The following is a 25,797-nucleotide window of genomic DNA, read 5'->3' on the forward strand; positions in this document are numbered from 1 at the left end:
GTACTTTGCTTGTCCTGCGACATAACGGGCGACTTTGGTTACAGAATGATGATGTGGTTGGCAGGGGGCCCCCTGAAAGGGGAGCACCTGCTGCGCCGTATAAATAGGGCGGAGTATTCAACCCGCTTTGGACGTGAGTAAATGACCTCAATTTCGAATGTAATCCTCGCTGAGCAAGATCCTAGACTCGTCAGGATATAATGTCGGCTTCAGCTGTGTCGCAGACCTTGGGTCAGCTGAGAGACAGAGGCCCCATTATTCCAGTAAGTTCAAGAAGCCGCCCAGGCTTGAGATGGGATGAACAGTGAGCTGATGGTCCCCCCTTGCTAGGAAAAAAGGACGCCCAAGCAACGGAAATCACCTGGGGAAGAGCAATGGCCTTCGTTATTCCAGACAGCTGTTGTTGCAACAGCATTCAAAATACTGTTGTTTCCTGCTTATAAGTCGACTGACTTTGAGGTACATCGTAACTGGCTAGCCATCACCAATTCCTTGCCGGTCCAGAAGTGGTATTATGAGGTCAGTCACCACAGTTTGATGCTCACCCGAATGTACATGATGCTGATCCCGCCTTAGGCTACCTCAGAATGGACGTTGGACTACCCTCCGGCGTTTGCGGCCTTTGAATGGTTTCTTTCTCAACCCGCAAGTCTCATCGACCCAGCCATGCTTCAGATCAAAAATCTGAGGTATGATTCATGGGCAACCATCTGCTTCCAGAGAAGCACTGTGATCATTACCGAACTTTTGCTGGTCTATGCTCTGCACAAGTAAGTCAACCATTGCGATGGCTTGAGATGCCACAGTTGCTGATTTCTTAGGTACACGACAACATCACCTTCATCGACACGCAAACAAAGCCATGCGGTGGCGTTATCAATCCTCCTATCGCCCGGCTTGTTGATTATTGACCACATCCATTTCCAATACAACGGATTTCTTTATGGCGTACTCATTCTCTCAATGGTGTTCGCGAGGAAGGATTCAACCATGTTACTCAGTGGGATCCTCTTTGCAGTCCTCCTGTGCTTGAAGCATATCTATCTCTATTTGGCGCCGGCCTACTTTGTCTACCTTTTAAGGGTATATTGCCTGCATCCAAAGAATGTGTTTCGACCTCAATTCGCCAACGTTCTCAAGCTTGGGATTTGTATGGTCGGAATTTTTGGCGCCACTTTCGGACCATTTGTCGCATGGGGTCAGTTGGAGCAGATCAAGGCCCGACTGTTCCCGTTCTCCAGAGGGCTATGTCATGCTTATTGGGCACCCAATTTCTGGGCTGTTTACTCCTTCTTGGACAGAGTGTCGATCGTCGCGGCTCCATATATAGGGTTGAAGATTGACTCCGCGGCCGTCAACAGCGTCACTAGAGGATTGGTTGGCGACACCTCGTTCGCAGTATTGCCGACGATCACAGCTCAGCATTGCTTTGGTCTGACATTGGCATTCCAGATCATTGGACTGACCAAGCTATGGCTGAAACCGAGCTGGGATAGCTTTGTGGGAGCAGTCACATTTTGTGGCTATGCCTCTTTCCTATTTGGTTGGCATGTACATGAAAAAGCTATTCTACTGGTCATGATTCCGTTCAGCTTGTTGGCCATCAAGGATCGATCATTCTTGGCCAGCTTCCGACCTTTAGCTGTGGCGGGACATGTATCGCTGTTTCCGCTGCTGTTTACCCTGGCCGAGTTCCCCATCAAGGTGGCTTATACCATCTCGTGGTTGATCATCTTTTTGTATACCTTTGACCAACTGGCGCCCGCGCCAGCAAGACGCAGAGTGTTCTTGTTGGATCGATTTGCTTTACTCTACATTGCGATATCGGTGCCGTTGATGATCTACTGCTCAGTGGTTCATGGTATTGTTTTTGGTGAACAGTATGAATTCTTACCCCTGATGTTCATCAGCACTTACTCTGCGGTTGGAGTTCTTGGGTCATGGTTGGGATTCATGGTTTGTTACTTTGGTCTTTGAGAACTCAGCTGGTGGTTCTGGAGGGAACATGATATATGCCCGGTGCTCGTAGGCAAAACCGGTACATGATAGTCACTCAAAATGCCAAATATGATGGTAGCTTCCATCAATTGGTAGTCACAGATTTCGATAACACTTCCCACTTCCTTCAAATCAATTTTGTGGAATCATGGTAGATAACTGGTAAGTATTCCAGTACCTGGTCACTTGTGTTCGGGCAGCCCAGGCGGGTCTACAGCTTGCTGATGGGGTGCTCAGCCTGGGGTCTAGGGAGGAAAATACTTGATAGTGGGCGACAATTCTCCTAAATCAGGTTATATACCCGAGATATCCATTCCTTTGTATCCAGCACATCGTTACGACTCGAACGAGTCCAATTATTGATGCCAACAGCATTCTGGGGTGGAAATGGCAAATGTCTGGTCACCTAAGGGTAGCAAGTCGGATGTAATTGGATCATTTGAGGGAGACAATTAATTCAGGAATGGAAAGTGTGGCGAGTTGGCGGTACGCTCTAACCAGATTAGTGCAAGCGGATCGCGCCGCCAGAAGACACGAGTGGCGGAAAGCAAAGCGGGTAAGAACGATTTGAAGTATGAACGCATTTCCAGCATCGCTCTTTCCATTTGACGGCCAGCCGGGAAAGAGGAAGGAACAGCTGGTTATTGTGTTAGGATGATTGCAATTGAGAAGGAAGGCACATATGCATGCTATCATCACGCCCATCAATTTATAGTCACACAATCAATGCAACTTCGTCCACCGTCGCCTCGTCCTGTCCTCTCGTGTGGTCGTGTGGATATGCAAGCGTGGATGTGGATAGCCTTCCTGGGCACTCTGATCCTCAGCCAGTCCCATGTATCATGACCGCTCCGGATCATCTTCTCTCGTACTAACCACTGGAGGGCCACTACTACTGTTCCTCCCTCCCCGTTTCCTCCTCACCATGTTTGATTCTTTGTTTTCACGACTCATTTTCTACCACCACCGCGCCATTTCATCCCAACTCCCTTCACTTTCATTCACTCTCCCCGATTTCCCCCCTCCGACGCGTCCCCTCCTGCAAATGTAAGTCTACCTTGACATTCTGCTCCCTCCGCCGCATACACCTCCGTCGCAAACACCAGGGTGCGCCGCGTCCCCCTGGTCACGGCTAACATTTCTTCTCAAACCAGGTCGGCCTACTCTTAGATTCGACTGCCACCTCTCGCCGGTTGCCGCATCGCTCACAAAACATCTCACGGCCCTTCTCCAAATTCGCAGGCATGGTTCTGTTCAAGAGAAAACCCATCCGCTTCCTGGCGCATCCTCAGATCAGGGACCAAGAGTGTGATGTCTGGGTCATATCCGAGTCCAACGAGATCTTCACGTCCTACGATGCATATCTGGAACGTATGGACTTCTTCAAGTCCAAAAGATTTACATGCGAAGTCTCTGGTCGTTCCGGTCTGAGTTTTTTCGATGCGCTCAGAAGTGAACAGGCTGGATCGAGAGAGATTGACGAAGCCTTTCCCCAGGCTTTACGAGAACCTGTCTTGCGCCGAGTCCAGTTCTCCACCACCTCCCGCATCGACAACCTGGTGGAAGAGGTCTACAATGAATTCAAAAGCGACTTCTACCCTGGAGAGCTGGTTACCATATTTCTAGAGGATGGTACCAAATTCAATGGCCGAGTCAGAGACAAGGCACGCTTCGCAGAGATCAGAAGTCCTGGTGGAACCATGGTCAGAGATGCTTTCTCCAGATATTTTGTCAGACTGGTTGATCGTAACCGCGAAGAAGCATTGGTAGACGACAACCACATCTACAGAGATCGTAAAGTCTTCACCAAGCAAATGCTCCGCTCCTTCATCAAAAATACCGTATCTCGTGAGGGTTGGAACGGCGCACCTTGGATTGTCAAACCTGAGATCGCAGAGCGCTTCAGAATTGACACTACGGTCCCACCACACCTATTACACAGCCGTAAGACTGCTGCGAAGAAGGCAGACAAGAAAAATCAAGCAAGCAATGAAGAACCAGAGCAGGATGGTATGTTCGGCACCTGGCATTCTCATAGACTCCCGGAACTTCAGCCTGCGCCCAAAGGGAAAAAGGGCCAATCCCACGCATCCCAACACCTTGCCGTTCAACAACACAAAGGCTACTATGATCAATACCACGGAGCAGTCCAGGCAGACCACGCATACCATCCTCAACCGTGGGGTCATATGCATCCACCACCACAACGACCTCCGCCACCTCATTACGATCCATACTATGGCTTCCTACCTCAAGCAATGCCACCACCGAATGGCCATTATTATCCTCCTCATCCCCCTCCACCGCAACATATTCCTCAGAAGTATATTCCGCAGCCTCCTCCACCGCCCCCACCAATTAAATACCCCATTGATGATATGGATGTTGAACCTGTACGTGATGGAACGCACCGACCTAATTTGAAGTTCATCAGCAAGAACCAGTGCAAGGGAGACACCTCTGCCGCTTATGTGGTACCAGGTTTGAAGGAGCAGACAGTTGGTCTTCTTCTTGAAACATGGAATACTTTGAATGTCTACTGTCAAGTCATCAAACTCGATTCATTCACCTTTGACGACTTTGTTGAGGCAATGCAATTCTCATCTGTTGACGGTGACTGTGAGCTCTTCGTCGAAAGTCACTGTGCTATCCTCAAACAACTGGTCAATGCAACAAATGATGATGAAGGCGCTGTCCAGATATCTTTACCTGACCTTCCAGATTCGGACGACGAAGACGAGGAATCTGAAGAAGAAGAAAGCAAGCCGCCGACACCAACTCCGGAGCCAGAATATCCTGCGAAGAGAACTCGAAGCAGCCTCAACAAGGTGCAATTTGCCGAGCCACCTCCACCACCAGAGGAGGAGGAAGACGAAGATGCAGTTACTCACCGAGCAGCTGAGATGTTTGACGAATATGGTTGGATCGAACGATTGCAAAAGCGAGACTTTAAAAATGGAGGCTGGGAGCTGATCATGGTTGGCTTACTTCATCAAGTCGCTGGACGACCCCGACTCACCAATGTCTGCAACGAGATTCTTACACATCTGGCCCCACTCGATGCGGATGCCAACATTGAGACTGCTCGAATACAGTACTCAACAATGGATATCAATTTGCGGACTCAAGCTCTTGAAGTGATCTGCCAGCTCTTCTTGGAGACTAAGACAGTCAAGAATTTCCTAGAGGAGATGAGTAACACAATGACCAATTATCGCAAGCTCAAAATTGAGCACCAGCGTGCACGTAAAGAAGCATTATCGAGACTGAAAGAACTACAAGTCGAACGAAGATTGCTAGCACCAGAACCGGAAAAATCCCCGTCTCCAATCCCAGAACTGGAGTCGGCAATTGAGGCCGAAAAGACAGAGCCCGAAGATGGTGACGTCTCAATTCCTGATTCTGAAGATGAGCCACCCATGACCACGAGATCCTTACGTCGTGGCAACGATCGAGCAGCGGAGCGTAAGAGGAAGCGTGAAGAAGAACAGGAACGCAAAGAAAAGGCGGCCGAAGCAAAGCAGAACAAAGGAAGCAAAGAGTATCAGAAAGTTCTGAAGCAGATCGAAAAGCAGCGAGAAATCATTGCAGAACATGAGGACCAGATTTTGGTTGTTGATGGAGACCTGCGTGAAGCAGACTGCCCCAGAACCCGTTCGCTGGGAAAGGACCGATTCTGCAATCGCTATTGGTGGTTTGAAAGAAATGCTATGCCATATGGAGGCCTGCCGGACAGCTCGACTGCTGATGCGGGCTACGCTAATGGCCGAATCTGGGTTCAAGGACCTGACGATATGGAGTACAAAGGATTCATTGATGTCAATGCTGACGAAAAGTCTGCTTATTATCGAAGATTTCAAATGAGCCCAGCCGAGCGCAAGAAAATGGAGGAGGGCTCAACAAGCTTGCGGAATGCACAAGAGTGGGCTTTCTTCGAAACAGCCGAGGAACTCGACATGCTGATCGGCTGGCTTGACTCTCGTGGCAATCGGGAACTGAAGCTTAAAAAGGAGCTCAATCTTCATCGAGATATTATCATCAAGCATATGGAAAAGCGAGCAGCGTATCTCTTGCCTCGGGAGAAGGAGGAAGAGGAAGAGCCCCCGACGAGGATGTCGACAAGGACAAAGACATATGCAAGCGACAAGTCTCTTCGATGTCTTCAGTGGCAAAATACGACGGCATTGGGAGAGCTGGGACACCGCCATATCGACCCACCACCAAAGCCCCGAGCACGAGGGAAGAAGAACGTGACCAACGACGAAACCACATCGACACGAAATGGAACCGGGTCTGTCCTGAATCGGCAGGGAAAACCAGTCACAAGACAGGGGACACGGTATGCATTTTAGGTTGATTGATCATTGTTCTGAAATTTGAGATGCAACATGTACAATTTTGCGATAAAAGTCAACAACGAATTCATGCCCCCGAAAAGTCATAGAGGATTGAGTATAGGTACGGCAAAGCAAGGCGCAAGGAGTCGAGACCATCGTGCATGAATTATGGAGGGAGAGATGGTCATTTTTACGCTGGTGTTTGACTGCTATGTGATGGAGGGTTGGTCACTGTTCTCTGGCCTTGCGGAAGTCATAGCTCTTTCGGTATCAGAAGCTTCTTGCTCAACCACAATCATGGGATGATTCTCGAAGGCGCATGAAGATGATGGAGTATATCCAGCAGGTGTATTATGATGATAAGGGCACTCTGCTGAGCATTATGTCGGTTTGGGGAAGGTTTACAACTGGGAATGAGTGGGATCGCATAGCTAGCAGGTCATACACGCAGCACACAGAACTATTGCTGCATCAAAGTAATCATAGTTATCTGTGGCTTCACAGACTACAACACAATGACACGTGCTTGTGTGTTGCCCTCCGACGATTTCGAGAGACATCAAACTGCTTCCATTTTCCATCTCTCTGCTCCAGCGGATTTACTTGAACGCCATTGCCATGACTTGGGTTCAACAACTCACAGATCACAACTCATCCCTAAGCGGCTCTTCAACCACAAGACCCTCAACGGGAATTTTCTGTTTCGTCGGAGCCTTGGGCTTCAATTTCAATTTCTCGACCCCAGGCTTCTTGCGGGCAACATACTCGCCACGGTCCTTGAGGCCCCTCACCACCATACTAGTGATGAGCTCATAGACGACCTGCGCGCCCGCAAGCGCAGTGCCTTCATCGTTCCCGTCATACGCGGGGCTGACCTCGACAACATCGGCGCCCACGAGGTTCAAATCCTCAATGCCCCTGAGAATCTGGATCAGCTCGCGCGTGGTCCAGCCGCCGGGCTCGGGCGTGCCCGTGCCTGGCGCAATGCCCGGGTCGAGCACGTCGATGTCGACGGACAGGTAGACGGGGGTCTCGGTGCCCATCTGCTGCATGATGAGGTCGATGATGCCGGAGACGCCGAACGCGTCGATGTCGTCGGCCTCGATGCGCAGAAATCCTTGCCGGTCGTCGTTGTCGTAGTCGGCGTAGTCGAGCCCGCCGAGCCGCGTGCGCAGCCCGGCGTGCACCGAGGAGCCGTTGGCGATCAGGCCCTCCTCGCTCGCAATCCAGAACATGGTCCCGTGCGTGAAGTCCGCCTGTGTCGGGTGCGACGCCCACGCTGACGGGTAGGCGCCCGGGTGCCATGTGTCGAGATGCGCATCGAAGTGGAGCAGGGCGATGGGTCGGTCGTGGATCTTCTGGAGAGCGCGCAGGGCCGGTAGCGCGATGCTGTGGTCGCCGCCGAGAGAGATGATCTTGGGGTGGGTGTGCGACGGTGGGTTGCCGTGGGATAAGGGCCGGCGCGACACGAGTTCCAGGTATGCGGAGGTCATTTGGTGCAGGGCGAGTGCGTTGTCAAATGGTGTTACGGGGATGTCGCCACAGTCGAGCACCGAGGGCCATGAGCGGTAGGGGTTTAGTCCTGCTCGGTGGTTGAAGCCTCGGAAGGTGGTCTGGCGTGAGCTTGCGGCCCGGATGGCGCGTGGTCCGAAGCGGGCGCCTTGCAGGGAGTCAGTGTGTGGTTTGAATGGAGTTATTGATGTCGTTGTGGATGGGATGGGGTGCCTGGTTGAGACCATGCTTTGCTTCGATACCAGATGGAAGCGTTTTGTTCTCTGGATCTCAAATTCTCGGAGAGGGATTCCCGATCATTGCCATGGAGCATATTCACTTACCAGGCCGATAGCTGACAGCCGTATCAAACGGCGCCCCGAGAATGCCAATATCAAATGGTTCATATGGTGTAGTGAGACATTTGACATGCTTGAGATGTGCGAATGTTGATATGCCACTGAATCCCCACTGTTTGTTCGTTCATAGTCAACACTTGAGGTGCCAGTACCGCGAAGCAAACCAGAGGTTTGATGGCGAGCTACTCACATCGAAATCCCATTTTGCTTGCAGTTCCTCCAACGGCGTGCCAGTCGGTGGCGGAAGATCAAACTCTGGATTATCATAAAAATTGCAGAGTGCCAAAGGCACGAAGAGCGTCGACGCAATCACTGAGAGATGAGGGCACCACATATTCAAGTCGATCCTCGAATATATGGGAAATAGACAGTAGAACGGACAGAATATATTTCTGCCTACTAGCAGCAGAGTGAAGACTTTGAAAAGAAATCAGAACTTACACAGAACTCATAATCCACTTTCGAAGCAGAGTATTTACCGAGAGAAACAGACACTGGGAGGAAATAGAATGCGGATATCGATTGAGTAATTGAAGCACAGGGCGTGGAGGCTCTCGACGGCCAGCGGATGATGGAATGGAAAGCGTCAGCGAGACAGTCTTGTGGTCGGACAACTCCATCCTGATTCTCTTTTCAAACAGCCGAGCGGCGATAAGCGATAAAGAATTCAATCGCCTGCTCATGCCGGTTTGGAGCTTAGCTTGGACCCGGGGCCAACCAGTAACGTTCTTCCGGGAAGATCACCAAACACTGCACATGAACTCAGAAGAATGAAATGATATGATATGCGGAGAGTCGTGGTGACTGGTTTAGGGGCTGTGACGCCTTTGGGAGTGGGTAAGTTGAAGATATGATCTCTAACGTGATGTTTTCAGCCACTAAATCAAATAATAACCAGGAATTCGAACAACATGGACCCGTGTCCTCAAAGGCAAATGTGGCATCGTCTCTACTAAACATCTCGGCCCTGAATTCGCGGCCCTCCCTAGTCAGGTCGCGGGCATTGTGCCTGTGAGTTCCGGTGAAGATGCTGGCGCATGGGTCGCCAAAGATCATGTCTCTCCTGGAGTATGAGTCGAATTTTAATCTTCTGACGTCTAAAGACATGCCCAGCTGACTTGGATATCGGATGTTCAGGAACTCCGGCAGACCGCTAGATTTGCCCAGTACGCTCTTGCAGCTTCGGAAGAGGCATTGAAAGATGCCGGCTTCGAGGGTGGGAAGGGCCTCGATCCTGAAATGACGGTACGAGCAGGTGTACCAGGTGACCTTGTTCATCATAGACTGACATCTCACCGAAGGGAGTATGTCTTGGATCAGGCATTGGAAACCTCGAGGAACTCTACGACACCTCTATTGCCTACCATCAATCTGTAAGATTCCTTTGACAACGACCGGTCCCAGTGAAATCAGAGGTTAACGAACATACCACTGCCAGGGCAATAACTATCGTAAAATCCATCCATTATTCGTCCCACGGCTTCTCATCAACCTCGGTGCCGGCCACATATCCATGAGATATGGTTTGCGGGTGAACACCATTCTACAAGGACCTTATCGTGTGGCTTCTAACCATGTCTAGGGTCCAAATCATGCAGTCACAACTGCATGCACAACAGGCGCTCACTCGCTGGGCGACGCAGCTCGATTCATCAAAGCCGGCGAAGCAGACATCATGATCGCCGGTGGAGCCGAATCCTGCATCCACCCACTCGCGATCGGTGGGTTTGCGAGATCGCGAAGCCTGGCGACGAAGTGGAACGACAATCCTTCTATGGCATCTAGACCGTTCGACAAGGATCGAGCTGGGTTTGTCATTGGAGAAGGCGCCGCGTGTGTTGTGCTGGAGGTGAGCAGCTTGTTTTGATAGGCCGCGTACCATGCACTGAACCGCTCGACCAGGAACTCGAACATGCCAAAGCCCGAGGCGCCACCATCTACGCAGAGCTAGCTGGCTATGGGAACTCGGCTGACGCTTTCCATCTGACTGCGCCGCGGGAGGATGGAAGTGGTGCATATCAAGCTATGAAGAAAGCTCTGCGAGAGGCGAAGGTCTCGCCTTCCGAAGTCGATTACATCAACGCACACGCTACATCTACTCCCCTCGGGGACGCAGCGGAGAATCAAGCCATCAAATCGCTGCTACTAGGTGAGCACGGAAAAGCGAAAGCGAGCGAAATCAACGTCAGTAGCACCAAAGGTGCAATCGGGCATCTCTTGGGCGCTGCAGGCGCGATAGAGGCCGTGATTGGTATTTTGGCTATCCACGAGGTGTGTATCTGCATCGAAGAAAACCTATGTGATTCGTGGGTCATTTTAAGACTAATCATCATTTACAGAATGTTCTGCCTCCAACCATCAATCTCGGGTCCATGGACTCTGAGTTCGATTGCAATTATGTTGCAAACACTGCGCAACAGCGGAAATCCAGAGTGGTCCTTAGCAATAGTTTCGGCTTTGGTGGCACAAATGCGAGTCTATGCTTCACCAAGCTCGAGTGAGCCTCCATGTGAGCCGACTCGCTGGCCGTAAAGGGTCCGGGAGCTGGTGGTCTGGCTCTGCGTGTTATTTACCAGAGATGGTAAAGCGTGATGTGGAACGACATGCCCATACCGCGTTCGAAGTAGCCCCACGCACAATCCAAAGCAACTGTGCGAGGCACCGATTGAGATGTTGTCAAGAAATACACCAGATCCATTGCGTCTCGGTGTTTATCAGGATGAGGCCTGTGCTTCATAGGTCCTGTTCATAATCATATAAATTATGAATCAATGGCTATATTCCCATTTGGTGACAGGTTCGCTACTGCAGGGGAATCTTAAACTGCATGGCCTTGTGGACAAGGTCTTAATTTCTGAAGTGGTGGCGAATGGTCTCGATGAGTCTTCGGTTGGGTGAGGGCTGAAAACACATGTGCGAAACCTGCCCTGGTGCCTGGGGTGAGGAGGCTTGATCATAGATTTGGCAACAGGTTGCCTTTTTCAAGTTGCGTCGATCGATGTCTTTCGCATAGGGACCTTCAGTCCTGGCTGGGCCATGCCAACACCGGTCGGCGCGGAAGTTGCGGAGAGTAGTGAGAAGGTCTCGTTTGTCGCAGAGGGAGGGACTGCCATTTTGGCGCTATCTGGCGGGACACTGAATAGTCCCCCGCTCCTGTTACCGCTCAAGGCATTGGAGAGCGATTCTTTCAGCCGGACGAGCTGATATTTCCGTCTCGTAGGAAATAGTGTACGTGTGATCAGTGGTTGGGGCCGAGACAGACTTCGAGAAATCGCAGTCATGATCGAATCTTTTTCTTCATCCGAGTCGACCGGTCCAGACAGAGCGCCGTCGAGATCGTCGTCAAGAAGAGCCGGGGCATTGGCGTCGATTGCAGCTTCTGTTAGGAAAATAACATGAGCACACGATTCACAATATATACAACGGGGTTCGACCTACTTTGCTGCCTTGCCTGGTTCTTCTTCTGGTATGCGGCCAACAACATATCGTATGGTAGACTTCTACCAGGAACCGCACGCTTGGCTCCCATTGAATGACTCTTGCACGTCAAGCTCCTGGCACACTGAGCACCATTGGGGAGCGTGACTCCGCACTGCTTCTCAACGTCAACAGGTCCTTTTGGTTTCGGGGCCTTGGGCTTCTGCTCTTCCTTCTTGTTCTTTTTCTTCTTGGGCTCTTTGTCATCTTCAGCATCAGCCTTGCGCTTCTTGCCCTTCTTGGTGTAATCGTCGCCTTCACCGTTGGCTGCGCCCTTTCTGGCCTTACCGTCTTTCGGATCATCATCGTCGTCGTCATCATCGTCGGCCCTTTCTGCACGTTCCTTAGCCCGTTGTGCTGCTTCACGAGCCTCTTTCTTCTTGCGCGCCTTCTCTTGCTTCGACTTGAGACAGAGGGCGACGTGCTCCTTCGCCGTTCGTTTCAGGACCACCTTCTTGCAATGCTTGCAGATGAGAGTCTCGAGGGGTTCTTGCTTTCCTTCGGGAAAGTTCTCCATAGTATCTTTATCGAAGAGCGGTGTGACTGGGGACAGGACAGTAGAAGCGGCGCCATTTTTGGCTCCTATAAATGATGTTACTGATTGCATTCCCAAGTAGGTGACGAGTGTGTACCATTCTTCTTGACTTGGAAGGGGAGTCTCTTGAGTTTGACTTTGCCCGCCTTCCTATCTTCCTTGCTGAACTTGAACCCAGACGCGGCCAACAGGCTGAGTTCGTGTGAGGCTGTCATGCTCTTGATTAGTTCCATTCCTGTCTCGAATAGAGAGATGGCGCATACATTTTGACCCGTTGGAAGCCATGACTGGTTACGAGGAATTGGGCAAATGGAGATGCGATGGATTTGAAGAACTCGGGTCTCAAGCGTCGTCAAGTCTATAACTGTGCCAGGATGGACTCATACCGCCCATCGCGATATCTCCGTTGGCGAGATACAAAAGTCCGTACGTTGCGCCTGATCGCTATCACCCTCGATCTCGAAGCCTCACCCGCAATCAGATGCGGCCAAGTATGCCAAGATCGGCTTATGTCATCCGACCACAGTCACGTGTATCGGAGGTACATCACGTGTATCAATGTTCTTGGCATTCAAGCAAAGGCCTGGAATGTTCGTACATACGTAACTAGAGACCTAGGTAAATCTTTAAATTTCCTGAGGTCTCCATTATTATGAAGCTTCAGAGCATAAGCTGACGAAAATAACAACTACCCTGGTTCCTGGACTCCCTCGGAAGATTGTAGAGAGAGGACGGAAATCATGAAAGTATATATCAAGGCATCTAGTACCAGACTGGACAGATCCAGATATGGCGCTCTTGAAAAACACGAAAGACACTTTTCACCTTCCACCAGAATGTTCAGGTTGATCGTGTTTTTTCATGAGGTCCTGTATCGATAGGGGTACTCCTGATTCAGGAAGCGCGTACTAAGTATAGACAAATGTCCGATACGTCGAATACGGGTCTGGACTAGACTAAAGGAAATCGGCGTGTTCCCTAGCATGGCCAAATCCGGGTATAAGGCGTGTCATAGTGAACTCCTATTAGGACTGGACCCAAACACTTTGGATGAATGAGTCTCATGGACATACGAGGTTGAGTATTGGCATGACTAATGATCTTTGCCATGGTTTCTAGAGAAACATATCAAGGGAACACAGTGCTCGACTGAGGTGTAACTTGGAATCGACACCACAATGGACATGAGGTCCTCCTCCCGCTTAATCTGCTTCGGTAGACCACAGGTAGGTGGTGAATTTGTCAATCCCTCTTCTTCATGGTGCAACGCGTGAAGGGTATGTATCACTGCCATTGCCGTTGTCACGCTACTCACGCTGCCTCAGTCCAAAACTGCAGGGTTCTTCCCACTCTCCGCCCTCCGCCCTCCACCCTCCACCATTTTGCTTCCATCTTTCAGCTGCTGCAGTGTCATGTACTCGCTAGAGAAAACCGTGGACCACAAATCATCGGATGAGGCCTGTTTCTTTCGTGTGTAATTCACGATGTTAGCACACTTCAGAGGTCGTCGGGTTATCTGTGCCCTCTTCGTTACATTGTTGTTCTCAGTCTTCCTCCTTACCTCGACCTACAAGGAAGACCTCAGAGAATCTGTCGATCGCTGGCACAACTCCTGGTCTGATCCCCAATCTACTTCTCAACTGCGCTCGCCTTTCGACATATTCCAGTCCAACGGCTCCTCCATACATCCCCATCCCATCGATACCTTGCTCAATCGCTCGATTGGATCATGGCAATCGTTACTCGCCAAGCGCTCTTACACCCAAACACAAGCAGCTTCAGCCTACCGGGCCAGAAGAGGTAGACATCCGCCGCCACATTTTGATAAATGGGTGCAATATGCACAAGCACATGGCTGCGTTATTGTTGAGGATTTCTTTGACCAGATATATCGAGATATCGAGCCATTCTGGGGTGTGCCGGCGGAGGACATACGACGGTCTGCTTCTTCGTCATCAAAGAAGATCAGCATTCGCAATGGAACTGCTTCTCAGAGTACAGATGAATGGCATTTTATCAGACACTACTTCGACATGTTCAAGACCATTGAAAAATATCTACCAGATGTCGACATACCGATCAATGTCATGGACGAATCTCGTATTATAGTCCCATGGGAGGAGGTGGGCAAGCTTCTTGGTTCGAGTCACACAACCCAAGATATGTTCATAACACCTCTTGTTCACCAGTACTCTACCATTGAAGGCGACCCACAAACCCCCGATGACGAAACTGCCTGGTCAGCACTCGTGCCATATTGGGATGCTGTCAGAGTCGGGTGCCCACCGAATTCCCCTGGAAGACAAGCACTGAGCGACACCAATTTCTCCAGCCCGCCCGAGTTTTCGAGCACTTGGCCTGAAGGATCACATCTAGGCTACGTTAGCAACTGGACTTCTGCCAGAGACCCATGTATACATGCACATCTTCGATACCTACACGGAAGTTTCGTGGAGCCAATATCTATCTCGACCACTACCAAGATGCTGCCTATGTTTGGAGGCTCGAAGCTACCCATGAGTAACGACATTCTCCTCCCCGCTGCTTTATATTGGCATGACGAGGAGCGATTCGCACTCCAGAGTCGCCGAATCTCATGGAACTCGAAGCGCAATGAGGTTCTTTGGAGAGGCACAGCATCTGGGGGCCGCAATAGAGCAGAGAACTGGACTCGGTTTCAGCGGCATCGACTGGTCTCCATTTTGAATGGTACCCAGATCCGAATGGCTCTCAGACAGCAGGACGAGCTAGACACAGGCCTCTTGAACGGCACTGAGAAATTACCTGTCATATTTCCACTCCCAGATCAAGATCTTTATCCACTGCAATCGAGCGCACTCGGCCTACTACCAGAATGGATTCAGGTCGTGTCAAATGTTGCTTTCACATGGCTTGCCTGCTTTCCAGGGACCAAAAGCTTTGGGTGTTCCTACACAGGCCAATACTATCGCAAGGGGTTTAAGATGCCCTTTGACCGCATGTTCTACGCCAAATATCTTCCGGACGTGGATGGAAACTCCTTCTCAGGAAGATTTAGGGCTTTCCTCCAGAGTAATAGTGTCCCAATCAAGGCTACGATTTACAGTGAGTGGCATGATGATAGGTTAATGCCATGGATGCATTTTCTACCTATGGACAACACATTCGTCGATTTGTGGGCCATTCTTGAGTATCTGTTCAGTCATGATGAGCTAGCCAGTTGGATCGGATCCATGGGCCGAGAGGCCGCTGAGACACTCTTGCGTAAGGAGGATATGCTTGCCTATGTTTACCGCCTGATTCTTGAATATGCCAGAGTGAGTGACGATAGGCGTGAACTCATGGGCTGGGTTGAAGCTCAAGATTCCAAGTAAAAGGTGTATCTTGTGCGCTGCACGGACCCAACAACAACAGCTTTGATAATGATTATGTCGGACGGATGATCCCTGAGAGTTCCAGGTTAGTCCTCACAAAGTTCACAATATCAACGTGATCGAATTGATTAAGTAGCCTTCTCAGGAGTGTCATCTGTAGTCTAACAATGATGCCTACTTTAAGATGAATCTGGCGGTTGATACCTCTGGTAGCTGGTGACGTCATTGCTTGCCGTACGACGCGTGTCAGACGCGTCTCCCCGCAAACGAATCCTTTACTTTGGCTCGGTGCTCGCCTCATGTTCAATAGGTTCAAGCTCCATACCACGGCCAGCCAAGAGTGGTCAACGACTCCTCTATCTCCTCTATTGTGATCTCTATCAGTAATTCTCAATCCCTACTATGGTTGTTACTCGACTACAGCTTAGAAGGGATTCAGGTGAAGCTTCCCCAACTCCCGACCCTCCACGATACCGGCTACGGAAAGGGGTACGTCGGTCCAGAAGGTTCCCTGGCGCTCAAGGCTTCAAGCTGCTGGAGCTCCCTTGGGAGATTCGTCAGATCATTCTCCGAGATCTCCTTTGGCTGCCGGAACCTGTTTACTTTCATTCTGATGAAACACAATATACGGGTTCTGCTGCAATGCGAACTGTTGACGACCCAGGATACGAAGATTATTGGACAAACATTAGAGAGAATAAAGGCGAAGGAGCCCGCAAGTTCTACCCCGAAGTTTTGGCTGTCTGCAAGCAGCTCTACGAAGAAGGCTCCCCCATACTCTATGATAATTCTGTCAAGTGTGAGGTTGGCAACGAGTCCGATGACTTTTCGTCCCCGTTTATCACCATGCATCATCTTGCAGAGCGGTACGGTCCATCATCCGAATATGAATTGGACCTCCCTGAGTCAGTGCTGAAGAAAATGCGGAGAGCGTATATCGAGGTTGTGACATTTTCTGGCGAGATGGGTGGAGAAGAAACCTATTCGTACTTCCAGGATGTGCTCGAGGAATTTATCGACGTATTGCACGTAAGCAATTGGAAGCATTTAACGCTTAAGCTCAAGATAGATCCTGTTAAACTCTACGAAGGTCCCCCATATGAAGATCCCCGGCTGAGAGACGCTCTTTTCCGCCAGTTTCTGTCGCTTCGAGACTGCAGCGAGGTTTCAATTAGCGGAATCTCTCCTTCTCTGGCCACCGAACTCGAACGTATGATGACTTCTAGCTCGGCTGAGCACCCTGTGATGAATCTTGGTGCGATGCATTGGGCATTGTTGCAGTACACCGGCGCAGTCACAGGAGTCTACTCCTGGGCCGTGCACGAAGGTGAACAAGAGAACATCCTCAAAGAGCATATCAGAGTCCTGGTGGATACTATGGGCAACCACGTTAGAGACGTACAGCAAGAAGACTTTATGCGAGCTAGAAGACAGGTGCTGCAGCATTGCACACAGTTAATGTTGTGGCGGCAGTCGCAAGTCTTCTTGCAAGATCTCGACAGTACCTCATACGAGCCCCAAGGGACAACACTCAACCTCGACGACGGTAATCAACTTTACCGGATAAAACACCTAGAGCTACCACCCGATGTATCTCCTTTCTTGACGGGGATAATACCTTGACTATCACTATTTGCTTGGATCAATATCGAACAGGCTAGTCGCATGATATTCGATTGCGATCAGTCTGATGAGAGCGACCGCGCAAGCGTCGAAATCAAAAGGTGGAATAGGGAAATGTCAATGTTCCAGCTACTATTGTATCATAAAGGTGGTGTTCTACGCGATCCTCTATCTGCGGTATATTGAAATTTTGCAAATACCAAGCTTCTGGCTACGAGTGTCTGTTGGCTCAATCAATGTGAGATCGAATCCAAGGCTTGCCATCTCCTGAGAACCAGAGCCTTCTCAAGACGCGAATCTGAAATCCAGCCTTTTGTTACCCTTGTCGGTGGTAGTGGCCAAGTAATGAATCCTTTCCTCTCGAGACATGCTACCCCAGATCCGATCACGCTGATTATTCTTACGCACATAGTAGACCTTGGCGAAGATGAAGACCACGAAATTCCATGCCACAATCCCCAACAACACCTTGTTGCCGCGGTAGTAGTAAGGCTTATCGTCGGCGCGATAGATCTGCGACGAGATGATGTTCGACGTCTGGACCGCCATGTTGTACAGAGACGAGCCGACCGTACGTGTCCGCACGGTGCCAGAATTGCGAGATGTCAGCGCCACCAGGATGGCGTGCACGTAGGGATATCCGACAAGGAGGGTCGATATAACCCATTTCGACCAGTTGGAATTATGGAACGTCGGTGGCAGGGTCACTAGGGCGATGAGTAATGGGAGGCACCAGAACTGGTTCACGACACCTAGCAGCACGCGCTGGTTGATCTTCTCGGATACCCAGGTCCAGAAGAGGAGTTGAAGGATGAAGAGCACATATGCTGGGATCGTGAGTAGATTGGTCTCGAAGGTGTCGAAGCCCAATGCCTTGCAGGTGAGCGTGATATATGCTTGTGGAGGAGTGGATGGGATGGTCCACGATAGTCCGATTAGGTAGAGTGGCCAGAGATCGTAGTCTGTGAGAGCATCCTTGAACAGTGACCAAGTGATACCCTGTCGGTTGTGCATGGTCGCTTTGCCCGGATCATCCCGAAGGATTCGTGTCACCATGATGGTCTCCTCACGCTCGTTGAACCAGCCTTTCTTTGGGCGGAGAAGACCCTTGATTCCGTGTCGTGCGGTTTGGGTTGGTGAGGCGGGTAGATATAGCCATGTCAGAATACCAATGAGGCCGGTGAAGGAGCCTTCAATAGCGAAGAGATATCGCCATCCTTGCTTCAAACCACTGTGCCCTCGCAAGTGGAGAATACCGTAGGCTAGAAAAGCGCCCACGACTTGCGTAGATTGATAAGAGGTCCAGAACCAACTTAAGCGGCGGGGTAACTCTGAGTTCTTGAAAAAATAGGAGAGGTATAGAATAGTGTCAGGTATGAACCCTCCTGTATACGCAGTCAGTAGGCTATAATGGTTGGATAATTATGTATAAGAGTAGGCATAGACATTGAGGACTTGTATAGAAAGGTGGGCGTGAAGAGACGGAGGCGCGCAAGCACACTGGTCCTGTCGTCACAGCCTCGCTCCCGCCAAGATAATGATATCCAGTGACAGTGAGGACAACTCACCTTCGATCAAGCCGAGCAAGGAACGGCATATGTAAAAGCTGGCTTTACCGGACAATGCGGCCTGCGATGCGGCAACAATACTCCATGATACCATTTGGATGGGAATCCATGTGTCCGGGCCAAGTTTCTTGCTGATGAGTTGGGAGGGGAGCTCGGCGAACAAGAAACTGCAGTAGAAGATAGTCTGGCCGTTATTGTAGTCGTCGGTGGTCAATCCCAAGTCCTCTGTGAGTTGCGTTAGAATGATCATATCGCTGGCAGCGGTGACTTGGTTACTTACTCAGCATGTTGTCTGAAAGCGCTTGAGTAATGTTGCCACGATCCAACTGGAGCGCGAAGAACATGATACAGGCGGGAAGGGCGATGCGCCAATCCAGCTGGATTCCTGTCAGACCATGGCTTTGTGTAGAGAAACTCATGTTCATACCTTCCTGATCAGAGCCTTCTCCTCTTCTTGCGTCCAAGTCGCTGATGGATCAAAGCGATGAGTGCCCTCAAACCCTTCGACTGGCTTATAGATCTCTGCAGCTTCAGGTGCGTCAAAGACGTTGTTGACGTTCTTCACGACCTCGCCATCTTCGTCAAAGGAGGACGCATCCGAGTCGATATAACCGTCATTCACAGAGACATGGCTGACATCTTTCCCGCCCAGGCGCCACCACTTCTGAGGCTGTCTTCCCTTGCGCTCAGAAAGGCCTTCAGTGGGATAAGCTTCAAGAGCTGCTGATTTCGACATGGTCAGTGGGTCTCTTCAGACCGAGACTTCAACGCGACGATGGTCAGATCGGAAAAGTTGGGCAGACGAAAGGGGCAGACTTGTTCAGATATAAGTAGTATTTTCTTCCGCTATGCAGCTACCGAGGCGTATGGCCACCGGCATTGGAGAAGAGTTTTCTATCCATGCCATCCAAAAAAGAAATGATGTGTTCGCTTGTTCTCCCCAAACGACTGGACACTGACCAGTAAGATCAGGATTCAAGAAATAGACCAGCACCGAAAATTGTTGATTGATTGCGTGATTGCAGGTGGTGCTTCGATCGCCATCATCCTACAATGACACCATCTGAGAAATACAAATCTAGATGCAACTTACTGCTGACGCCGAAGCCACAACTATGCGTTTCTCGCGTACTCTCATGTGAGAATGACAAGCCTCCTTGGCCTTTCAGAAGCAAATGACAAGACTTGAGCTTGATTGCTTGAAGTCTAGAACCCTAAGTCGTTGCTTGTGGAAAGCCAAATTTGCTTGACGAAAAATGGCGTGTCTTTGCATTCCTTTCGGTCATGGTGTTCGCAGTGGTCTGGAGGTCCTTGGGTCGTGCAGTCTTCCAATCAATTCGTCAATCACCATTCGCGTATTCGAAATCGGCTCAAACCTAGCCCAACGAGGCAGGAGGCTACTGCTCGGATGATGATAGAAGCACTCTCTTCCCCGAGCATGACACGATATCATGATCAAGAGATGAAAGATGTAGATAACGACCGTATCTCGAGAATGTTATTGGTAGGTTGCACATTTTTGTGCTCGGGGGTTGGATGCTTGGCGAGGCTGATGCGACTTGGGCATATTTCACAATTCGATGCTTCAAGCACGCCATCACGTACCACCACCAGCGCTGCAATGACGAGCTCTTTCATCGAACTGTTCACCAGACAGATTGAATGGCTGTCGAGCATTGGTGACGGCGCCCGGACCGGAACTGTGAAGCAACATGGCGAATAAGTATTCTAACTTTGTGGTTGACTAGGTTGATGTCGCAGGGTTGCCGAGTTCCCAAAGCGATATGTTCATTGTCATCCTCAAATACTTCTTGTTGCAGTGGCCGACCATATATCGGCTTGTTTCCATCGTAAACATCGGTGCAAATGATCCCTCCGTTCCAGATGCATCCAGGTCATCGTAGGGAGCCAGGGGACAAAACTGCTTGTCGTTACACGCCTGCTACTGATACATAGGTAGCAACGTTGTCATTGTCCGAGTCATCACTGGGCCTACTTAAACGAAACCTTAGTCAGGAAAGGCAATCCTGCTACGCCGGGGCTTTGAGATCATCTCACCTTGAACGAAGAGATGTTAGTGAGATTTATCTATCCTTCTGTCATTAACTACTGGTCATGGCGATTCTCTGGATTATCATCAGCTTGAGCTTCGGGAGGGAGATAGCGTGCACATAAAGGAGAAGTTGTGGTTCGTCCATGGCGAATAGTACTTCTACGGATATCAGGATACCCAATATCCGGCCCCGGGTTTAAGGAACTTGGGCTAGGTACAGTGCAACTACTCGGCTGGCTCAGGATATGAAGCTCATGCTTCAACCTCCCAGCGAATTAGCATTCGAAGTCCAGGAAGAGCGACGTCGAGTCTTCTGGTCGCTTTATCTCCTTGATCAGCTTGCTTCGTGTGGTCGTGGACGTCCGGTCAGTATCCTGGAGTCCTCTTGCCACCTGCAGTTACCCTGCGACGACGCTTCGTGGAAAGAGGGAACTCCTTGTGTCACGGCGCCCCTGGCCCAGATGTCACGGCAGCAGTCCTTTTCACCTTCTAGGAATTTCACCACGATATTGTTATTTGCAAAGCTGCTGGGTAAAGTTGCACCTTTTATGGTACAAGGAGGAGTCTACAATGACAGTGTATCCCAGTGGGATCATAGGTCGGAGCTGGTCGCCATGCAGTCAAATTTGACATACCTCGAACCGTCGCTTCCCCAACAGAGCCCCCTCGAGCAGGTAGTCCTCCAGAATTTTGCAGTCAACGGACGGATTGACCAGTCAGATTTGGCAGAAATTGTATTCTCACGAACGCTGTTCCACCATTGTTATTGTATATCGTTAGTCTCGGGGTGCTCTGCACACAGGTTTTATCGAAACCCCACTTATGACAGTTCCAGATACCATCCATTTCTTCTACGGATCAAACTCGAAGACTACCCTGGCCAAAGCCCTGAAACTTTTCTCTTGCGCAGCTTGGAGAGTGGGTATGAGCATGCAGCTTATTTTACACATTGATGCCGCGAAGGTGAGTGGTTGCAGGACCGAAATCGCTTTACAGCTATGCTGCTACGATCGCCGGAAAAATCCTGGTTTTTTGAATTATGATGCTGCTGAGGGTGTTCGGTTCGAATCCAATAGTCTCCAGCAGAACACTTCGTCCCTCGAAGACCCTGCGCTGGAACCATACAGCTACAGCGGCGAGTGCTTTTCCGTGGATTGGAACCCTCCCCCGATGTGGTGCAATTATTGTATTTGTCCCTATTGACTGACTTGACATAACTTCTCCAAGCTGCGGCTGCTAAAGAGACTTATCTCAAATGCTCACAGATTCTCGTTCTTCACTACGGAGCATCTGACAACAAGTCTGCCTCCGCGGCTAGTATGGCTGTGCTATTCATCTACATCTGCTTGTGAGTTCCGAGTGGCCTACGCGTAATGTTCAAGATCATGTTGACATGTAATCCCTTATCACATAGTCATGCTGGCTTTGTCGATACCACGCTTTACGTCTACTGCTCCGAGATATTCCCCACCCACATTCGTGCAAAAGGAATGGGCGAGAGCATCTCAATCTTCTTCTTGTCGGCCTTGCCCTTCCTCGAGTCCTCTGCGACCCGGTTTGCCACCATTGGCTGGAGATATTACCTTTTCTTTCTCATTCTCCCCTCTATTAACGTGGTTCTTTTGTGGATGTTCTGCCCCGAGGTGAAATTCTTCCAAGCCATGAGCGCGTCTATGCTTTGGGTGAGCATGTCCGATGTGAGTGCGCCTATACTGACATGATACATTTGTCGCTAGGCCAAAGGCCACTCACTGGAAGAAATCAACACTTTGTTCGACGATGAAGTGGCTGGCCGCTTGAGCCACCTCAGCGAGCAGGAGAAACGTGTTCTCGACGCTCGTATACTTGGGGAGGTATGTGTTACAAATGGCCAGGCTCTGCCGACGGCTTCTGAGGAGTCTTCCGTGTCCGAGAAACCTTTCAAAGCCTAGCCTATAAGCGTTGTACTGAGTGGTGGATAATTTACTGATCAAGGACTTAGAAATTTGATAGTGACAACCATCTGCTGGTGGATCGGTTGGAGAATGTATACCCTTGTGATGTGCAGGAGGAGAATGAGACTTGGAAGCATGACCTCGCGAGTACTCGAAATAGTGAACCGATACCGTCCCTGTCCGACTCCTCACTGGTGCTAGAGACCATGTTGGTCCCATTGTTAGGTTTTCACCATTTTGGTACGTGATTTTAAATTGAAACGGAGGGGTCCGATCCCTATATGACACTACTACCAGTATGAAACTTCTCAGATGAGCAAAGTCATCTGGACATCGCGAACGCATGCACTGGTCGGTGGAAAGTTGATGTGTTTGTGTGTGGTGTTTGTAAGGGATGCACCAGCGGCAACATCGAAGTGTTGTCTTCAGTCAGGAGACTGACATTCACGGAAAGCTCACGGCGAGAAATCAGGTGTCGTCGAAGAAGTCGAACGTTCCATCCATGAACGATTGATCATAAGTCCAAGCATTAAAAAACTCGTCAAACGGGTCAGCAAGCCGCGATTGGTCGATAATAGCAGAATTCAGATCGCCAGAATTCACTTTTGGAGATTCTTGCTGGCACGAGTTCTCGTAAACCTGATATTGCCTTCGATTTTCTTGACTGATCTCGTGTAAACGGAGAGACAGCGACCAAATATCAATCTGCCACTGTGTGGCCAGGGACTGAATGGCTCGGATGGATCGATTGGCCCATTCCCAGTTCGAGTTCATTTCGTACAAGCATCGAAGGCAAACCTCGAACCGTCGCATGGCTTTTCTCCGCCGGACTGGATCTGGGGTCTTGAGGTCGAGGAGGTGGATGATGGCGGCCGTGAAGGCAGGGTGGACTGCTGATATCGGCATACATCGCTATATCGACGCTCATTCATTAGGATTTTCTGATGTGAGCTGGGAGTATCACATGTGGGTAGGAAAGAAACAGTAGAGCAACTCACATTGGTGAAATTTCCCTCGTAGATACGAAGGATGCTCGAGATCTTGGCCGCTGAGGTTTGACAAGATCTAGAGTGTATATCTCCGCCTTCTGTGTCATACTCGCCAGTGCTTGGGCCACGGTACAAAACCTCAAAGAAAGGTCGATGCAAGAGGATGATGGAAGTGTGATATTGGAGGCTTATTGGTCAGACACGTGAACGATTTTGCTACAGTTTGGCATTGGGCCACTTACTGAAGCTGGTAAACATATGGTGGGGACTGTTGAAGGCTCGATTCTGAGATCTTGAGACTCTTTGGCAGCCGATCGAACCATTTCACCAGTCGTAGGTGCGTTTCCGTGATCCTGTTGACTTTTCCACGCTCATCCCACGTTGGCTTTTGGGCGTATCTGCATTCGCGTGAGGGAACCGTAGAGACGCAGGGGTCTCTTGACAACTTACAGTTGGTCGACCACCTCAGACGTTATGATGAATATCTCGCACATCTGCATCGCGTTTATGGTGATATGTGACGTCGCCCATGGTTGGGAGATTTTAAGCTGCTCTTCGGTCAAACCGATAAGGACACGATCCTGGGCCTTAGGCTTGGCCGTGGTAATGTTGAATTCCTGAATACCAGCAGGTCTTCCCATTCCGACACAGTACAGCCTTGAAATTTGCAGTTAGCTCGGTGCCATAATATGAACAGGGGTGGAACAGACTTGTCCAGGACATAAATACCCCAGAAGGCGATGTTGCGTGCCTCAACATCCTCCTCAGTGATGAATCCACGAGAAATATATGCGGAACAGTCCGAATGCAGCCCTAGATTCATCGCCATTCGTGAAGCCATGCCGATATACATGAATCCAAGGCCTTCTCTGTCCAACGCAGCCCAGTACAAGCCAAGCAGCCCTGCTGCTTGAACAGTTGATGTTGTTGGAGCTTCATATTCATGGTGAAGCATTGTTCGTGCTTGAGCGGTGAGCATTTCACCAGCAGTGTTTGCATCTTCAGGGCTCGTTCGGACCTCTGGTCTAGAAGAATATCGAGAAGCAAGTGCAAGCATGGCCGTAAGCAGCAGCGGAGTGCAAAATCTGCCGGTCTTGTGGACATAAAGGTCCAGGACGAAGGACTCTCGAGCAACAATATACTGCCAGGAGTTCTGCCACTGCCAGTAAAGCTCCAGAAGATGGTCACGAAGCTCATCAGATGGTTCAAAAAAGCCTGGCATTTGGCGTGCTGCAGCTATGCCGCGTTTTCGTGCATCGCCTGAAGATGCGACTCTCAGAGGGTGGTTGTGGATAATACTGAAATTACTGGAAGCTCCGAAGAAACGTAACTCGCCAGTATCTCCCAATGTAAAACAGCCGAGAGCGTCAACAAGTTCGTCGACAGTTTTTTCACTTGGGGCTTCGAAACATCTAGTCTCCTTCAGAGGGGAGCATGGTTCGACATCTGTAAAATCCACGACACTCCAGTTACGTTCTTGGTTGCCTCTTTTGTCAAGTGCAGAGGTGTCGGAGCCGCTCGTGGCAAGAGCGAGCATTTTCTCCAGGCTTGCAATTCGTGCCTCAAGGCCAGTTATATATGCATTACTCGGGCGTCTGAGCTGTGATCAATATCGTATTTCAGCTGCAATACTTGGGTTTGTATACTTCCGCCTGCTTTCAGCCACACTATACTCGCACATATCTCCACGATACTTGCACGCACCGCATTGGGGCTGTTGTCCATCGCACTGAGGAATTCATTTGCGTTAGTATCGGCGGGCCCGAGAACTGGACCACGAGCTTCGCAGAGTCTTACCTTTGTCCGTTTGGTCCGACAGCCGTTGCAAGCCAGTAATATCCTCTTGCGTGCAGGAGTGTCAGTTTTGATTCCGTTCATTTCGCAATTGAAAACTGTATGGCTGAAACTGGAGTAGCTTAACACAATCCAGTTCCGGATGGAAAGAGGTGGTGTCGTCTTATCTGTGCCAGCTCAACCATGAGAAACTGAACTAACTTCGATCTCTGGCGAATGATGGGAACACTTGGGTGTACGCACCTTCAATGATTGTGTCGTTCGATACGTCCACAATTGCGGGGAA

General features: G+C 50.1%; 10 protein-coding genes across 10 annotated transcripts; 6 read left to right on the forward strand and 4 right to left on the reverse strand.

Annotated features, from left to right (window-relative positions):
• Positions 1-200: 200 nt before the first annotated feature.
• ALG8 (glycosyl transferase) lies at positions 201-1,977 on the forward strand (the record flags this gene model as incomplete). The annotated part of the gene is made up of 4 exons (XM_064847465.1): positions 201-263; positions 394-519; positions 577-770; positions 822-1,977. The coding sequence occupies 4 exons, from the start codon at positions 201-203 to the stop codon at positions 1,975-1,977; spliced, it is 1,539 nt and encodes a 512-aa protein (XP_064705186.1).
• A 1,265-nt stretch (positions 1,978-3,242) lies between these two features.
• Positions 3,243-6,350, forward strand: LTR84_003883 (uncharacterized protein; the record flags this gene model as incomplete). Its single annotated transcript, XM_064847466.1, has 1 exon — positions 3,243-6,350. The coding sequence occupies one exon, from the start codon at positions 3,243-3,245 to the stop codon at positions 6,348-6,350; it is 3,108 nt and encodes a 1,035-aa protein (XP_064705187.1).
• Positions 6,351-6,979: 629 nt separating this feature from the next.
• LTR84_003884 (uncharacterized protein) lies at positions 6,980-8,519 on the reverse strand (the record flags this gene model as incomplete). The annotated part of the gene is made up of 3 exons (XM_064847467.1): positions 6,980-7,995; positions 8,171-8,297; positions 8,376-8,519. The coding sequence occupies 3 exons, from the start codon at positions 8,517-8,519 to the stop codon at positions 6,980-6,982; spliced, it is 1,287 nt and encodes a 428-aa protein (XP_064705188.1).
• Positions 8,520-8,970: 451 nt separating this feature from the next.
• LTR84_003885 (uncharacterized protein) lies at positions 8,971-10,686 on the forward strand (the record flags this gene model as incomplete). The annotated part of the gene is made up of 8 exons (XM_064847468.1): positions 8,971-9,022; positions 9,084-9,253; positions 9,323-9,449; positions 9,506-9,558; positions 9,624-9,716; positions 9,768-10,034; positions 10,088-10,456; positions 10,525-10,686. 8 exons carry the CDS (start codon positions 8,971-8,973, stop codon positions 10,684-10,686), a joined length of 1,293 nt encoding a protein of 430 aa, XP_064705189.1.
• A 480-nt stretch (positions 10,687-11,166) lies between these two features.
• On the reverse strand, positions 11,167-12,482 carry LTR84_003886 (uncharacterized protein; the record flags this gene model as incomplete). The annotated part of the gene is made up of 4 exons (XM_064847469.1): positions 11,167-11,564; positions 11,624-12,244; positions 12,295-12,405; positions 12,461-12,482. 4 exons carry the CDS (start codon positions 12,480-12,482, stop codon positions 11,167-11,169), a joined length of 1,152 nt encoding a protein of 383 aa, XP_064705190.1.
• Positions 12,483-13,681: 1,199 nt separating this feature from the next.
• On the forward strand, positions 13,682-15,550 carry LTR84_003887 (uncharacterized protein; the record flags this gene model as incomplete). Its single annotated transcript, XM_064847470.1, has 1 exon — positions 13,682-15,550. The coding sequence occupies one exon, from the start codon at positions 13,682-13,684 to the stop codon at positions 15,548-15,550; it is 1,869 nt and encodes a 622-aa protein (XP_064705191.1).
• Positions 15,551-15,952: 402 nt separating this feature from the next.
• LTR84_003888 (uncharacterized protein) lies at positions 15,953-17,173 on the forward strand (the record flags this gene model as incomplete). The annotated part of the gene is made up of 1 exon (XM_064847471.1): positions 15,953-17,173. One exon carries the CDS (start codon positions 15,953-15,955, stop codon positions 17,171-17,173), a length of 1,221 nt encoding a protein of 406 aa, XP_064705192.1.
• A 285-nt stretch (positions 17,174-17,458) lies between these two features.
• LTR84_003889 (uncharacterized protein) lies at positions 17,459-19,477 on the reverse strand (the record flags this gene model as incomplete). Its single annotated transcript, XM_064847472.1, has 4 exons — positions 17,459-18,558; positions 18,742-18,966; positions 19,022-19,118; positions 19,169-19,477. The coding sequence occupies 4 exons, from the start codon at positions 19,475-19,477 to the stop codon at positions 17,459-17,461; spliced, it is 1,731 nt and encodes a 576-aa protein (XP_064705193.1).
• Positions 19,478-22,482: 3,005 nt separating this feature from the next.
• LTR84_003890 (uncharacterized protein) lies at positions 22,483-22,725 on the forward strand (the record flags this gene model as incomplete). The annotated part of the gene is made up of 2 exons (XM_064847473.1): positions 22,483-22,491; positions 22,531-22,725. The coding sequence occupies 2 exons, from the start codon at positions 22,483-22,485 to the stop codon at positions 22,723-22,725; spliced, it is 204 nt and encodes a 67-aa protein (XP_064705194.1).
• A 1,438-nt stretch (positions 22,726-24,163) lies between these two features.
• LTR84_003891 (uncharacterized protein) lies at positions 24,164-25,426 on the reverse strand (the record flags this gene model as incomplete). Its single annotated transcript, XM_064847474.1, has 3 exons — positions 24,164-24,374; positions 24,428-25,312; positions 25,422-25,426. The coding sequence occupies 3 exons, from the start codon at positions 25,424-25,426 to the stop codon at positions 24,164-24,166; spliced, it is 1,101 nt and encodes a 366-aa protein (XP_064705195.1).
• Positions 25,427-25,797: the final 371 nt, after the last annotated feature.

Source organism: Exophiala bonariae (genome assembly GCF_035927105.1).
Source record: "Exophiala bonariae strain CCFEE 5792 chromosome Unknown scaffold_17, whole genome shotgun sequence".
NCBI lineage: Eukaryota > Fungi > Ascomycota > Eurotiomycetes > Chaetothyriales > Herpotrichiellaceae > Exophiala > Exophiala bonariae.